Source organism: Salmo salar, chromosome ssa11 (genome assembly GCF_905237065.1).
Source record: "Salmo salar chromosome ssa11, Ssal_v3.1, whole genome shotgun sequence".
Taxonomy (NCBI): domain Eukaryota; kingdom Metazoa; phylum Chordata; class Actinopteri; order Salmoniformes; family Salmonidae; genus Salmo; species Salmo salar.
The window spans coordinates 34,788,186-34,804,552 of record NC_059452.1 but is presented as its reverse complement, the minus strand read 5'-3'; the positions used below and the strand labels follow the sequence as shown (position 1 = coordinate 34,804,552).

At 41.7% G+C, this 16,367-nt stretch overlaps 1 protein-coding gene across 1 annotated transcript; it reads left to right on the top strand.

The window, feature by feature from the left end:
* Positions 1 to 212: 212 nt before the first annotated feature.
* hddc3 (HD domain containing 3) lies at positions 213 to 3,730 on the top strand. The gene is made up of 4 exons (XM_014127586.1): positions 213 to 453; positions 1,133 to 1,188; positions 1,398 to 1,638; positions 2,646 to 3,730. The coding sequence occupies exons 1-4, from the start codon at positions 342 to 344 to the stop codon at positions 2,774 to 2,776; spliced, it is 540 nt and encodes a 179-aa protein (XP_013983061.1). The 5' UTR covers positions 213 to 341; the 3' UTR covers positions 2,777 to 3,730.
* Positions 3,731 to 16,367: the final 12,637 nt, after the last annotated feature.

Here is a 16,367-nt window from a genome sequence, read left to right as displayed (position 1 = left end):
AAACCCAGCCTAAAACCCCAAACAGCAAGCAATGCAGGTGTAGAAGCACGGTGTCTAGGAAAAACTCCCTAGAAAGGAATACTGCTATACATTTTTTATTGTTTAAAAAATATAAAGGTAAGGCTCATTCGTATTTATATTGTTTCGCAAGGATCCACACATTTTATCCCAATGCATTATGTTACCCTTGCTTCTGTAGAAGCGGATGAAATGTTGCGAGACCTTGTCTGACTACGGACATTTAAAGAGAAGGCACTGACGCACAAATGACCGGTGCGATCTGCGACCGAACGTTAGTAATTATGTGCCGTTTGTAGTGTGTTAGTAACTACTTTTACAGCATGAGTTCAGAATCGGTCATTCTGTTGGAGACTGTCAACTTCGCTGCTGAAAAGCACCGCTATCAACGACGTAAAGACGCGGAACAAACACCATATATCAACCACCCAATAGGTACAGTTGTTATAAAAACAATCTTAACAGATGCTAGCTAGTTAGCGTCTATGAAAGCCTTAAGGACCTAACAAGCTACCATTAGCGCCTATTGATGATAGCTAGTATCTTCTGACCGGGGAAGTTTTGTTACGAGCCCCGACGCTTCTTCTGAACGTTAAAACACATATTTTGCGGTACGGTTTTGGAACATATATTTCAGATTAGCTAGACTTTTTTTTTTTTAACACAAAAGGTAAAACTACTACACACCTTTTTAGGGTAAGTGTTCCCACACAGTCTTATCTCCGTGGTACAGCGCTTGTTTACTGAAGACAGAGGCGTTCATGTGCCAATTAGCTGTCTGCATCTGTTGTCACTGAAAGATGCTGTCAGCTCCATATGTGTTAACCTGTTAAAACGGTGTACAGTAAGTGTATGTTTTGCAGTTGGGAAATTATTTTTGATATAAAAGTTTGTTTCTAGAAATGTACTGTAATTGAGATTTGATTCATGTTTAGATGGTGTATTTGGCGGTTTTGGCTGCAAGGGCCAATTGGCCTCTAAACATGCAAGGTCCTTGGACAATAAGGAGTAACGTTAGCCCCTAGTCCATTATTGAGAGAGGTCCTTAGAAATAACTCTCACTACTCGGACTTCAGTGCATGGATATCTGCAGTTACATTTGCCGTTTTTGCAGGCGTGGCAAGGATCCTGAGCCATGAAGGTGGGATCACAGACATTGAAGTTTTGCAAGTAAGTGTTTTATGTATCAGACAAACTCAAAATACTTTCTTGCATACTTGTTCCTGGAGGGCAATATTTTAAAACATATTTAAATTAGATTATTAAGTATAGACAAGTCAATGGGCAATGTTAAGCTCATGAAAACATTCAACATTTGTGTTACAAGTTTGTTAACAGGAAGGTCATGACCGATATTTGTGTTTTCCAACTGTCCTCAGGCAGCTTTGCTCCATGACACAGTGGAGGACACTGACACCAGCATAGGAGAGCTACAGGCCATCTTTGGGCAAACGGTGGCTCGAATTGTTCAGGAAGTGACAGATGACAAGGCGCTACCCAAGCAGGAGAGGAAACGTCAGCAGGTGGAGCATGCACCTCACGCCAGCCACCAGGCCAAACTGGTCAAACTGGCTGACAAACTATACAACCTGAGGGACCTGAACCGCTGCACACCCACAGGTGATTGATTGTAGGGTGTCCAATCAAAAAAGCATATTTGGACCCTCTGTGTAAAATATGTTAATTGTGTTGGTTATCCTATGAGAACCAATGGTCCAAACCCCATTTCACTAACATATAAACCCCATTTCACCATTCAAAGGTTAATGGAGTTTTTACTCTTGTAGGATGGCCAAAATTTGTGTGACTAAGTCAATGGAGGCCAGAGAGAAAAAGTGGTCAAAATAAGGAAAATTGCACAGCATTGTGTTAACTAGGCTAGAAGCTGTGTGGGAGTTAACTACCTGACAGGCTCACTTTTCTGTTGAACTAGTCATCTATCTTCCCGAATCCACAGGACGTAAAACAATATAGAGGTAAGATGGATATTGATTTTGAGACATGACATGTCAGCTTGTCTGCTATATGCATCCGCTGCTAAATCATGGCCGCTACTGCGGGATAGAAAATGTTGTCAGAAGTTAACTTAAATGACTAAGCAGTTGATGGACAAGGTATGACAGCAATCCATGCTTTGGTTTTGTTATCCACCATTTCAAATGCTAACTTTTTTAGCATGTTTGGCACATCCAATGCATGGGGATGGTATCTTTATTAGAATTTTCACGCATCATGTCCAAATCCTAAAGTGTCAAAAAAAGTGTATATGTATGTATTATGTGTGTATATGTAACTCAATGTTGTTACTGTGTGAAAATGCTAATATAGGTACCATTGACTTGCATTGGATTTGTGCCACAAATGTGAGTGACTGATTCTTAAAAAAATAATAATAGCAAGAGCAGCACCATCTAGTGGTTGGAAGCTGGTAAATCAGGATGCAGGGTGGGACATAAACCTAACAACTTCAATGACTAATTTCTCTGAACTGGGGAAACTGATATTTATTTTCTAACTCTCTCTCTGGCTCGTTGCTTCTCTTTACTTGCTTCCTTCTCTGGTTGTCTGACTGTCCCTCTTTACCCCCGTCCCATATCTTATATTTAAATCTGTGTTGTGGTTGCCAGGTTGGTCGGCAGAGCGTGTTCAGGAGTACTTTGTGTGGTCAGCCCAGGTAGTGAGAGGACTGAGGGGGACCAACCCAGCACTGGAGAGACACCTAGAGGAGCTCTTCAAGCAGAGGGGGGTTGAGCTTTGACAACTCTCTACTTCTGACACGGTGGCACAACAGAACAACTCTCGATGCACACTTTTGTAAAGAGTTCATTTGAAAAAATTTGAGCGTATTGTATTCATATTAGGAGCCTTCTCCATCGAATAATCTCTTTGCTCTCATAAGGATTTATTTTTATGGGTAATTTATTATTCATTCTACAGTAATGTGCATACATTGTCTGTAGAACTGGCAAACCATCAATGTCACCTTGAGTTTTCTCGCTGTATTGAATAAAGCAATGATATGCATAATTTTGTAAAGATGAAAGGTTATGTTGTGGAAATTCACCACCATGTCATGGAAATGACCACCAGGGACACTAAGTCAATCTTAAATGAATCATCCTTTATTATCAGCGCGCCTGAGAGGTTCCAACCAACTCGATGCACTATAGTACACATGTCAATCAGGAGCTCTGCTGGGGCAGTCCCAACTGTTGTCTTATATATGGCTATACACAGACAAGTTATACTTGCATAATTAATTCATCCTTACCGTTTTGTTTCATTCATGTGATCGACCAATACTGGTTCATAACATGACAGACCAATACCTCAAGGCTTCTCTCTAAGCCAAGACCTTGAAACAGAGATTTTGTTCTCAAAACAAAGGTCTGGGCGTACTGCCAAATTGTAGCTACTGATGGTGAGGATTCAGTCAGTCACTTGCATGAACATAGAAAACAGTTATTAGAAAATCACATGAATAGAACACAGAAATTAGTTCTTAGAAAAGCACAAAGTTAAACATTTCCAGCACAGTTACTTTTGTAAATCATAGTTTGCAGGATTCATCTGAATTCGGATATTTGTTTTATCACCTACATTGCATCAGTTGCCTTTTGTATCATTAATATACTGACAATCAAAGATGGGGTAGTGAAAATAAATGTAATGTTTGTCCCCCTCAATAAAAAATGTAAATTACACCATTTAATTTTTTTTTTAATCCAGAGTGAGTTATTGCATTCGTCTTAAGATACTGTAGCTAGGTGGGAGAACTACATATCACAGTAAGTACATTTTTCATAGATAAAGTAGCTATCAGCTAGGTCAGAGCTAGTAAGGGGGGGAAAAGTCTAGTGTAAATTAATGAAAGTGCTTTTTTGGGGGGGGAGGGGGGGTTTCTGTAGGATTATTTAAGATGCTATTTGAAGAGGTAGGGTTTTAGATTTTTTCTGAAGATGGGCAGGGACTCTGCTGTCCTAGCTTCAGGTGGAAGCTGGTTCCACCATTGGGGTTCTAGGACAAAGTAGAGCTTGGACTGGGCTGAGCGGGAGCTGTCCTCCCGTAGACGTGGAAGGGCCATGAGACCTGAGGTGGCAGAATGTAGTGCTCAGGTTGGGGTGTAGGGTTTGAGCATAGCCTGAAGGTATGGAGGGGCAGCTCCTCTTGCTGCTCTGTAAGCAAGTACCATGTTCTTGTAGTATGCTCAAAACTATATTTTTGGTGGCGTTATGTTGATACAAATATGCCTGCGGCCTCCTAGTCCCATGTTGTACATCTGGGTTAAAGTGTCGTTATTACAGTGTCCCTGTTCTTATGGCTTCACCTACAAGTTAATTACAAACAAGTAACCTATATTATCATAGGGCATTCTATTTCAGTTGTATTATTGTAGCAAAATGTTTAACAAGTACAGCAATCATAAGTTTTGTCCTATTTTGACAAGTTAATCATACATACAAATGGTTTATGATGAAATCATATGCTATATTCCACGTTACTATTCCACACCCACATTGAGGTCAGTGATGTAGTGTAGGGTATACGCCGTATACCCACTTATTTTTCAGTGGTCATTGCATATGCTCACTTCTTAATCCCCACTGGTACTTATCAAAGTAGTGTAGTGGAGGTTTGTGCCGTATCAATTAATAGGGCTAATGGAACAGATCAGCATAAAATGTTGAACTATTATTTCTTCACATTTTAGGCACAGCGATGTGCAAACTGCGGTAGGCCTACATGTGAATGTTTCAAAATGCAATTTGCGGGAAAACACCGTTCTAAAATCCACATCCCACATGCAAGCTTTCATTAGAAAAAGGAGAATTTAAAGATGCAACAACTATCATGGGTTGCTAATATGATTAGGATAATGCCTTTACGTTGAAAGAAAACCAATAGAACAGGAGAATGCATGTAAGTAAATCTTTATAAAAATAATTGCCTCCACGTTCTATGTAGAGATTTTGACTATAGGCTACTTTGAAGCAAGATAAGACATGCCTCATAATATGAAGTAAAACGTCCAGGTTTCAAACAATTAAGGAACAGGAAAAATATAGCAGCTAATGATAGTTCTAACCGTATTCTGGTAGATGGAAAGGCTTTCCCTAAAACCTTCCCTATTAAATGTTAATTAGCTACAAAGTAGCCTATGCCTACCTGTCAGAAAGATACTTTTGGTCATGTAGTGTATGTGGACATCTGCTCGTTGAACATCTCATTACAAAATCTTGTGCATTAATATGGAGTTGGTCCCCACTTTGCTGCTATAACAACCTCCACTCCCCTGGGAAGGCTTTCCACTAGACTTCCATTCAGCCACAAAAGCATTAGTGAGGTCGGGCACTGATGTTGGATGATTAGGCCTTGCTCGCAGTCGGCAATTTAATTAATCCCAAAGGTGTTCGATGGTCAGGGCTCTGTGCAGGCCAGTCAAGTTCTTCCACACCGATCTCGACAGACCATTTCTGTATAGACCTCGCTTTGTGCAAGGTGGCATTGTCATGCTGAAACAGGAAGGGCCTTTCCCCAAAATGTTGCGACAAAGTTAAAAGCACAGAATCGTATAGAATTTCATTGTATGCTGCACCATTAAGATTTCCCTTCACTGGAACTAAGGGGCCTAGCCCAAACCATGAAAAATATCCCCATTATTCCTCAACTAAACTTTACAGTTAGCACTATCCATTCGGGCAGGTAGCGTTCTCCTGGCATCTGTCAAATGCAGATTCATCCGTCAGACTGTCCGATGGTGAACGCATTTCCACTGCTCCAGAGTCCAATGGCGACGAGTTTTACACCTCTCCAGCCAATGCTTGGCATTGTGCATGGTGATCTTAGGCTTGTGTGCGGCTGCCCAGCCATGGAAACATTTCATGAACGGAAAGGGGGATACCTAGTCAGTTGTACAACTGAATGCATTCAACTGAAATGTCTCTTCCGCATTTAACCCAACCCCTCTGAATCAGAGAGGTGCGGAGGGCTGCCTTAATTGACATCCATATCTTCGGTGCCTGGGGAACAGTGGGTTAACTCCCTTGCTCAGGGGCAGAACTACAGATTTTTACCTTGTCAGTTCAGGGATTCCATCCAACAACCTTTTGGTAAAGCTCACGACAAACAGTTCTTGTGCTGATGTTGCTTCCAGAGGCACTTTGGAACTCGGCAGTGAGTGTTGCAACCAAGGACAGACGATTTTTATGCGTTACGCGCTTCAGCACTCGGTGGTCCTATTCTTTGAGGTTGTGTAGCCTACCACTTCGCGGCTGAGCCGTTGTTGCTCTTAGACATTTCCACTTCACAATAACAGCACTTACAGTTGACCGGGGCAGCTCTAGCAGGGCAGAAATTTGACTTGTTGGAAAGATGGCATCCTATGACGGTGCCACGTTGAAAGTCACTGAACTCTTCAATAAGGCTGTTCTACTGCCAATGTTTGTCTAGGGAAATTGTATGGCTGTGTGCTTGATTTTATACACCTGTCAGCAATGGGTGTGGCTGAAATAGCCCGAATCCATCTCATGCTCTACAGAAACACCTCTAACCAATCAATAGTGCTAAGTGCCTGCACACTAGAATTAAAGGGTAACTACACTCAAACCTCAAAGGTGGTCTCCTGATGTGGTTTAAGCATTGTTATGGACTTAGATAATACAATTACGTTGTTTTCTGTAAGAAATAAAGTGTGACTGAACGAAAACCTTACAGAAATGTGGAAAAATCTGAAACCTGTGAATTTGTGACTCAGTTGGCAGCCTCATTTATCTGTTTAAATAGTTGGCCTACTATTAGCCTACTTGCACAGTACAGCTTGGGTTGGTCTGACTGTGAAAGACCAATATGAACAGTACAGCTTGGGTTGGTCTGACTGTGAAAGACCAATATGGGATTTATCATTTTAGGTCATTCAGAGTGTATGTCACTGTTTCTCATATAACTTTTCCACACAGGGCGCCTTTCCTTCGCCGGATGATCCGTTTGGTAAAATGAGAGTATACCCACTTCTCCAGGCACCACTACAGCCCTGATTGAGGTTAAACATGTATGATCAAATATGGTCAAGAATATTGAGTTCTCTGAACTCACTACTGATTCTCTGTTGGAGGAATTTACATGTCAACTTTGGTTAAAGTTTATTCGTGTTCTTTGGACCGTGAGATTTTCTGAAGCTCCTGGGTAGAATTTGCTTAAAAGATGCAGGCGTTATTTGACTGTGGTGTTCCTTTTTAGGCAATGTGTGTACAGGGCCCTTACTATATTGTCTTACCCTGAATCCTCACATCCACTTTCAAAGTCTCTCCCCTCTGACGCTGTCCTCCAATTCGTTTAGAGAAGGCGAGGAAAGAGGATGTGACCAATCAGGAAACCTATGAGGAAGGTAAACTCAGAGCATATCACTATGTGTCTGAAGAGAAGACCTGGTCAGAGGCTCAGCAGTACTGTCATGAGCACTACACTGATCTGGCCTTCATCAGTAACCAGGAAGAAGTAGATCAGCTCCTTCCCATTTCAAGGGGTGATTGGACCTGGATTGGTTTGCACAGAGATGCTAACGACCCAACAGGATGGACATGGTCAGGAGGAGAGAACTCAGCATTTAGGTTTTGGAAGTCAGGAGAACCAAACAATGCTGGTGGCATTGAGGACTGTGTCATGGTACAGTGGGATATGAGATGGATGTATTCACTTTGCTCCCAGACACTCCCCTTCTTATGCTACAAGGAGAAGCTGATCCTGGTTCAGGAGATGAAGACGTGGGAGGAGGCTCTGGAGTACTGCAGGGATTACTACACCGACCTCCCCAGCCTGCTCTCTGAGACTGAACATCTCCAGGCCCAGAGCAAGATGGAGGCCGCCCAGACCGACCATGTGTGGACGGGTCTGATCTTCCTGGCCAGAGAATGGCTGTGGGTGAACGGGGACCACCTGGAGTACCAGGCCTGGACCAGCAGGAAGCTGCCCCACTGCCCCGCCCAATACCTCCACTGTGGGACCCTGACCAGAGATTAAGAGCACTGGGGAACCAGGAACTGTGAGGAGAGGATGAACTTCCTCTGCTACAGAGCGTGAGCCCCAGAGGAGACAGATATTACTGTAGTAGATATGATCATCTATGTATGCTCTCTACTTATTACTAGTTAACGCTGTGATTGATTATTCACTCTATTTACTTGTTGGTGCATATAAACCTATTGGGTTTAACCCACGGGGTGGCAGATAGCCTAGCGATTAGAGCGTTGGGCCAGTAACAGAAAGGTTGCTGGTTGGAATAACTGAGCCGACAAGGTGAAGAATCTGTTGATGTGCACTTTAGCAAGGCACTTAACCCTAATTTACTCCAGGGGCACCATACAACTATGGCTGACCCTGTAAAACAACACATTTCACTGCACCTATCTGGTGTATGTGACAATAAGACATATATTTTTTGTGTGTGTTTTCTACAATAGTCTACTAGTTTTGTACCCATAGATACCGTGGTTATGATAGTGGGTGCTTTGTGTGTACAAAGACCAGAACACTGAGCACAGGTGTCAGTTCAATGTCTAGTTTTGATAACATTTAATTGAGTTGGTAATTCACTTATTTTTTTACCATGTCCTTCGATTTAGGTAGGGTAAAAAAAAATACACAAGAAATAACGGAATTCCTTCAGGTTGAAGACTCTGCAAATCCAAACAGTTTTCCGCTTTGATTCATCGTCATCAGAATGAAAGACAGTAACAGTAGATATGAACGTACACATCATGTATTGTATATCATGTAAGGAAACCAACTGTTGGTATGTAATAAATAATTAACTTAGACAAAGACCTTCCTTATCATTTTTATTGGTGCACTTAGAAATAATAATAGATAGGATAACATCTAATTGATAGATCACAACTTCTCATTGATAACCTGTCATGTACCATGAAATATGTGTCTGAAATAGTGAAAATATTAAGTATTTACATGGTTTATGGTTACAAAAGGATGTAATCCAAAATGCACTTGAAGGAAACATAGAATTGACAATAACTGCAAATCAAATCACAAAGTGGGGGACAGAGGGGGAGGTACGGATTTTGGGAGAGAGAAACAAAAGGGGGAGGAAGGAGGGAGCGAGAGACAGAGGGGGGAGGAAGGTACGGAAGGAGGGAGAGAAAGACGGGGGAGGAAGGAGGGTGAGAGAGACAGAGGAGGGAGGAAGGTACAGAGGGAGGGGGACGGAGAGACAGACGGTGATCTCGGAAACCTGTTGTCTGGGAAGTGTCCTTGTGTATCGCTTTGTTGTTGTAGTTTGGTTACTGATATACTCAAAATTAACTTAGCTAACTATATCTGATACAATATATCTGATTCCAGCCTCTGGGCCATCAAATAAACGTAATAATAATAGTAAATTAATCGGTTTCATCTGGCAGTTGTGTCCAATAATAGTCATTGTAACGACCACAAGCACCGTGGAATGTGGTGTGTGTAAAATAACAGGCTGGACCAAAGATGATATTCTTAACACAAAACCAAATGTGTACATTATCCCCTAAACCGGGCATTCATCTACTAACCAATGTCAATCAAACAGTGCTCTTGAATTTAAGGATGTAGACTAAAACAAATGTAGTTAAAGAAGCAGGAAATAAGTGCAGTGCTGGACTTCTGATAGAACCTATGAGAGCATATACAGTGCGTTCAGAAAGTATTCAGACCCCTTGACTTTTCCCACATTTTGTGACGTTACAGCCTTAATTTAAAATCAATTAAATATTTTTTTCCCCTAATCAATCTACACACAATACCCCATCATGACAATGCGAAAACAGGTTTTTCTAATTTATAAAAAACATGAAAACAGAACTAACTTATTTACATAAGTATTCCATTGATCATCCTTGAGATGTTTCTACAACTTGATTGGAGTACACCTGTGGTAAATTCAATTGATTGGACATGATTTGGAAAGGCACACACCTGTCTATATAAGGTCCCACAGTTGAGAGTGCATGTCAGAGTAAAAACCAAACATGAGATCGAAAGAATTGTCCGTAGAGCTCCGAGACAGGATTGGGTCAAGGCACAGATCTGGGGAAGGGTACCAAAACATTCCTGCAGCATTGAAGGTCCCCAAGAACACAGTGGCCTCCATCGTTCTTAAATGAAAGAAGTTTGGAACCACCAAGACTATTCCTAGAGCTGGCTGCCCGGCCAAACTGAGCAATCGGGGGAGAAGGGCCTTGGTCAGGGAGGTGACCAAGACCCTGATGGTCACTCTGACAGAGCTCCAGAGTTCCTCTGTAGAGATGAGAGAACCTTCCAGAAGGACAACCATCTCTGCAGCACTCCACCAATCAGGTATTTATGGTAGAGTGGCTAGACGGAAGCTTGGTTTACCAAAAGACAACTAAAAGACTCTCAGACCATGAGAAACAAGATTCTCTGGTCTGATGAAACTAAGATTGAACTATTTGGACTGAATGCCAAGCGTCATGTCTGTAGGAAACCTGGCACCATCCCTACGGTGAAGCATGGTGGTGGCAGCATCATGCTGTGGGGATGTTTGTCAGCGGCAGGGACTGGGAGACTAGTCAGCATCGAGGGAAAGATGAACAGAGCAAAGTACAGAAAGATCCTTGATGAAAACCTGCTCCAGAGCACTCAGGACCTCAGAATGGGGCGAAGGTTCACCTTCCAACAGGACAACAACCCTAAGCACACAGCCAAGACAACGCAGGAGTGGCTCTGGGACAAGTCTCTGAAGGTCCTTGAGTGGCCCAGCCAGAGCCCGGACTTAAACCCAATCGAACATCTCTGGAGAGACCTGAAAATAGCTGTGCAGCGACGCTCCCCATCCAACCTGACAGAGCTTGAGAGGATCTGCAGAGAAGAATGGGAGAAACTCCCCAAATACAGGTCTGCCTAGCTTATAGCGTTTTACCCAAGAGGACTCGAGCCTGTAATCGCTGCCAATGGTGCTTCAACAAAGTACTGAGTAAAGGGTCTGAATTCTTATGTAAGTGTGATATTTAAATTAGTAAAAAATTATACATTTGCTAAAATGTCTAAAAACCTGTTTTTGCTTTTCCATTATGGGGTATTGTGTGTAGATTGGTGAGGGGGGAAAAACTCTCTGTAACGTAACAAAATGTGGAAAAAGTCAATGGGTCTGAATACTTTCTGAACAAAGCCAATGGAGCAAATCCCGTCACATTTTCACATGGAAATGGCATTTTATTTCTATGATATTGCCTACAGTAGCCTATATGTGGTGTTCAAAGCAGCCTACATTGCATGAGACTTTTAAAAACGTTTTTACATTATGAAGGGCTTGACATTAATTTATACTTGTTTACTTGGTCTGTAACACAATGGGCCAAGTCGGTGACTGTAAATTGCATTGTATTACGTTGTATGATGCAAGAAACCACTTTACAAAATACAATTAATTATTAGTACCAAACAGAGAATTAGACAATGTAGGCTACCCCTCTGCCTATTGGCTTATTTGCATGTTCAAGACTGTCTCAAAATACAACACTGCTGGCACTAAGACAGCATTAAATGAGATGTATACAAACAAGAAAACTCTCACCCAGAGGAGGCGCTCCTAGTAGCCGGGAACTTTAATGCAGGGAAATTTAAGTCCGTTTTACCAAATTTCAATCAGCATGTTAAATGTGCAACCAGAGGGGAAGACACTCTGGACCACCTTTACTCCACACACATACTCCACACACAGAGACGCATACAAAGCTCTCCCTTGCACTCCATTTGGTAAATCTGATCATAATTCTACCCTTCTGATTCCTGCTTACAAGTGAAAATTAAAGCAGGAAGCACCAGTGACTAGATCAATAAAACGTGGTCAGATGAAGCAGATGCTAAGCTACAGGACTGTTTTGCTAGCTCAGACTGGAATATGTTCCGGGATTCCTCCGATGGTATTGAGGAGTACACCACATCATTCATTGGCTTCATCAATGAGTGCATTGATGACGTCTTCCCCACAGTGACAGTACGTACATACCCCAACCAGAAACCATGGATTACAGGCAACATCCGCACTGAGCTAAAGGCTAGAGTTGCCGCTTTCAAGGAGCAGGAATCTAACCCGGAAGCTTATAAGAAATCCCGCTATGCCCTCCGATAAACCATCAAACAGGCAAAGCGTCAATACAGAACTAAGATTGAATCGTACTACACCGGCTCTGATGCTCGTCGGATGTTGCAGGGCTTGCAAACCATTACAGACTACAAAGGGAAGCACAGCCGAGAGCTGCCCAGTAACACGAGCCTACCAGACGAGCTAAACTACTTCTATGCTCGCTTCAAGGCAAATAACACTGAAGCATGCATGAGAGCACCAGCTGTTCTGGAAGACTGTGTGATCACGCTCTCCACAGCCGATGTGAGTAAGACCTTTAAACAGGTCAACATTCACAAAGCCGCGGGGCCTGACAGATTACCAGGACGTGTACTGCAAGCATGTGCTGACCAACTGGCAAGTGTCTTCACTGACATTTTCAACCTCTCTCTGTCCGTGTCTGTAATACCAACATGTTTTAAGCAGACCACCATAGTGCCTGTGCCCAAGAACACTAAGGTAACCTGCCTAAATGAGGAGTGACCTGTAGCACTCACGTCTGTAGCCATGAAGTGCTTTGAAAGGGTGGTCATGGCTCACATCAACACCATTATCCCAGAGACCTCGACCCACTCCAATTTGCATACCGCCCCAACAGATCCACAGATGATGCAATCTCTATTGCACTCCACACTGCCCTTTCCCACCTGGACAAAAGGAACACCTATGTGAGAATGCTATTCATTGACTACGTTCAACACCATAGTGCCCTCAAAGCTCATCAATAAGCTAAGGACTTTGGGACTAAACACCTCCCTCTGCAACTGGATCCTGGACTTCCTGACGGGCCGCCCCCAGGTGGTAAGGGTAGGTAACAACACATCCGCCACGCTGATCCTCAGTACTTGGGCCCCTCAGGGGTGCGTGCTCAGCCCTCTCCTGTACTCCCTGTTCACTCATAACTGTATGGCCAGGCACGACTCCAACACCATCATTAAGTTTGCCGGTGGCACAACAGTGGTAGGCCTGATCACCGACAACAACGAGACAGCCTATAGGGAGGAGGTCAGAGACCTGGCCATGTAGTGCCAGGACAACAACGTCTCCCTCAAAGTGATCAAGACAAAGGAGATGATTGTGGACTACAGGAAAAAGACAGAGCACTCCCCCAATCCCATCGACGGGGCTGCAGTGGAGCAGGTTGAGAGCTTCAAGTTCCTTGGTGTCCACATCACCAACAAACTAACATGGTCCAAGCACACCAAGACAGTTGTGAAGAGGGCACGACAAAACCTATTCCCCCTCAGAAGACTGAAAAGATTTGGCATGGGTCCTCAGATCCTCAAAAGGTTCTACAGCTGCACCATCGAGAGCATCCTGACTGGTTGCATCACTGCCTGGTATGGCAACTGCTCGGCCTCTGACCGCAAAATAATGAAGAGAAAATATAGATAAAATGTATCCTGAACGTTTTTGGGCACCGCTTTTCGCCGTTATAGTGCAATTAATGTATTGTTTAGTGTTGTGGCTTTGCTGGCATGCATCAAACTTTTTTTTTTGCGTTTGCCCCACCAAGATTTATATGCTAACATCGCCACTGTATATAGTGCAAACTAATGGGGCGAACTTTCAATCTTGTGTCTCTGCACAGCCTGGCATTTCTTCTGCACGGCAGTCCTGGAAGACATATGCGGCTGCGCACCTGTAGAGGGAACATTGTCCACCACCCAAAGGACATCCAGCCAACTTGACACAACTGTGGTAAGTATTGGAGCCAACATCGGCCAGCATCCATGTGGAATGCTTTTGACACCTTGTAGAGTCCATGCCCTGACAAATTGAGGCTGTTCTGAGGGCAAAAAAAACCCTACTTAAGTAGTTTTTGGGGGCATCTGTACTTTACAATTTATATTTTTGACTACTTTTACTTCATTAGATTCCTTAAGAAAATAATGTACTTTTTACTCCATACATTTCCCCATACACATGCAAAATTAAAAAAAAACATGAACAATTGTGCCATCAGGTTTGCTTAATATAAGGAATTTTACATTATTTATACTTTTACTTTTGATACTTAAGTACATTTTTGCAATTACATTTACTTTTGATACTTAAGTATATTTAAAACCAAATACTTTTAGACTTTTACTCAAGTAGTATTTTACTGGGTGACTTTCACTTTTACTTGAGTCATTTTTTATTAAGGTATCTTTACATTTACTCAAGCATGACAATTGGGTACTTTTTCCACCACTGCTAATCCCTGGATAGGTGTACAGTAAAAGCATTAATATTTGTGCCAGAGTCTGCTCTTGTGGTAGTGCTGCCGATGCCGGACCACACATTACCCAAATTGGCGTGGTTTCAAAACTCACCCTGCACCTTTAAACTTTCATTCCTCTCTATATCAGTACATCCAATAAAGAAAAATATGAATGTTGAATGGATGTTAACACTTCATTACAAAAAAACCCACTGATATATGAGTATTCTAGATTAGAAATGAGTTAATTTCAATTGGAATCATCAGAATTATGTCAAATATTTTCGTATATGTTAATGTCCTATCAATTCAACAGTGGTCTAATAATATCATCACAAGTTGACTACTAATTGTAAAAGATGTGCAGTTATTGTCAATTCTATGTTTCCTTCAGGTGGATTACGTCTTTTTGTAACCATAAACCGTGTAAATACTTAGTAACTATTTTCATTATTTCAGGCATATCATATTTCATGGCACATGACAGGTTATCAGCGAGAATCTGTGCTCTCTCAACGAGATGTTCTGCTATTTATTGTTGCTACTGTGCCTTCAGAAAGTATTCATACCCCTTGACTTATTCCACATTTTGTTGTGCTACAGCCTGAACTCAAAAGGGATTAAATAGATTGTCTCACCCATCTACATATAATACCCTATAGTGACAAAGTGAAAACAGGTTTTTGGAAATGTTTGCCAGTTTAGTATTCACAACCCTGAGTCAATACTTTGTAGAAGCACCTTTGGCAGCGATTACAGCTGTGAGTCTTTCTGCATGGGTAAGTCTCTGATAGCTTTCCACACCTGGATTGTGCAACATTTGCCCATTATTATTTTTCAAATGTTTCACGCTCTGGTTGTTGGTCATTACTATACAAAATTTTCATGTATTATGTGATTTATTTTGTCCAACGTTGTGATTCACAGTCGGGAGCTGGTAAGGACCTACAGTGCCTTCAGAAAGTATTCATCCCCCTAGACTTGTTCTACATTTTGTTATATTACAGCCTAAATTCAAAATGTTTTAAATATTTTTTTTTTCACCCATCAACACACAATACCCCATAAAGACAAAGTGAAATTATGTTTTTAGAATACCTTTAAAAAAAATGTATTAAAAATGAAATACAAAAATATCTTATTTACATGAGTCAGTACATGTCAGAATCCCCTTTGGAAGCGATTACAGTTGTGAGTCTTTGTGGGTAAGTATCTAAGAGCTTTCCACACCTGGATTGTGCAACGTTTGCCCATTATTCTTTTCAAAATTCTTTAAGCTCTTTCAAATTGGTTGTTGATCATTGCTAGACAAACATTTTCAGGACTTGCCATAGATTTAGGTTTAAGTAAAAACTGTAGATCGGCCGCTGAGGAATATTCACTGTCTTCTTGGTAAGCAACTCCAGTGTAGATTTGGCTTTGTGTTTTAGGTTATTGTCCTGTTGAAAGGTGAATTCATCTCCCAGTGTCTGGTGGAAAGCAGAATGAACCAGGTTTTCCTCTAGAATTTTGCCTGTGGTTAGCTGCATTCTGTTTATTTATTTTTTTCCTGGAAAAACTCCCCAGTCCTTAACGAGTACAAGCATTCCCATAACATGATGGGACCTTACAGATAATTGTATGTGTGAGGTACAGAGTTGAGATAATCATTCATAAACCATGTTAAACACTATTATTGTACACAGAGTGAGTCCATGCAACTTACTTACTGACTTGTTAAGCACTTACACTACCGTTCATAAGTTTGGGTCACTTAGAAATGTCCCTTGTTTTTTAAAGAAAATCAAAAATTTTGACCATTAACATAACATCAAATTGATCAGAAATACAGTGTAGACATTGTTAACGTTTTAAATGACTATTGTATCTGGAAACGGCAGATGTTTTATGGAATATCTACGTGGCGTACAGAGGCCCATTATCAGCAACCATCACTCCTGTGTTCCAATGGGACATTGTGTTAGCTAATCCAAGTTTTGCATTTTAAAAGGCTAATTAATCATTGGAAAACCT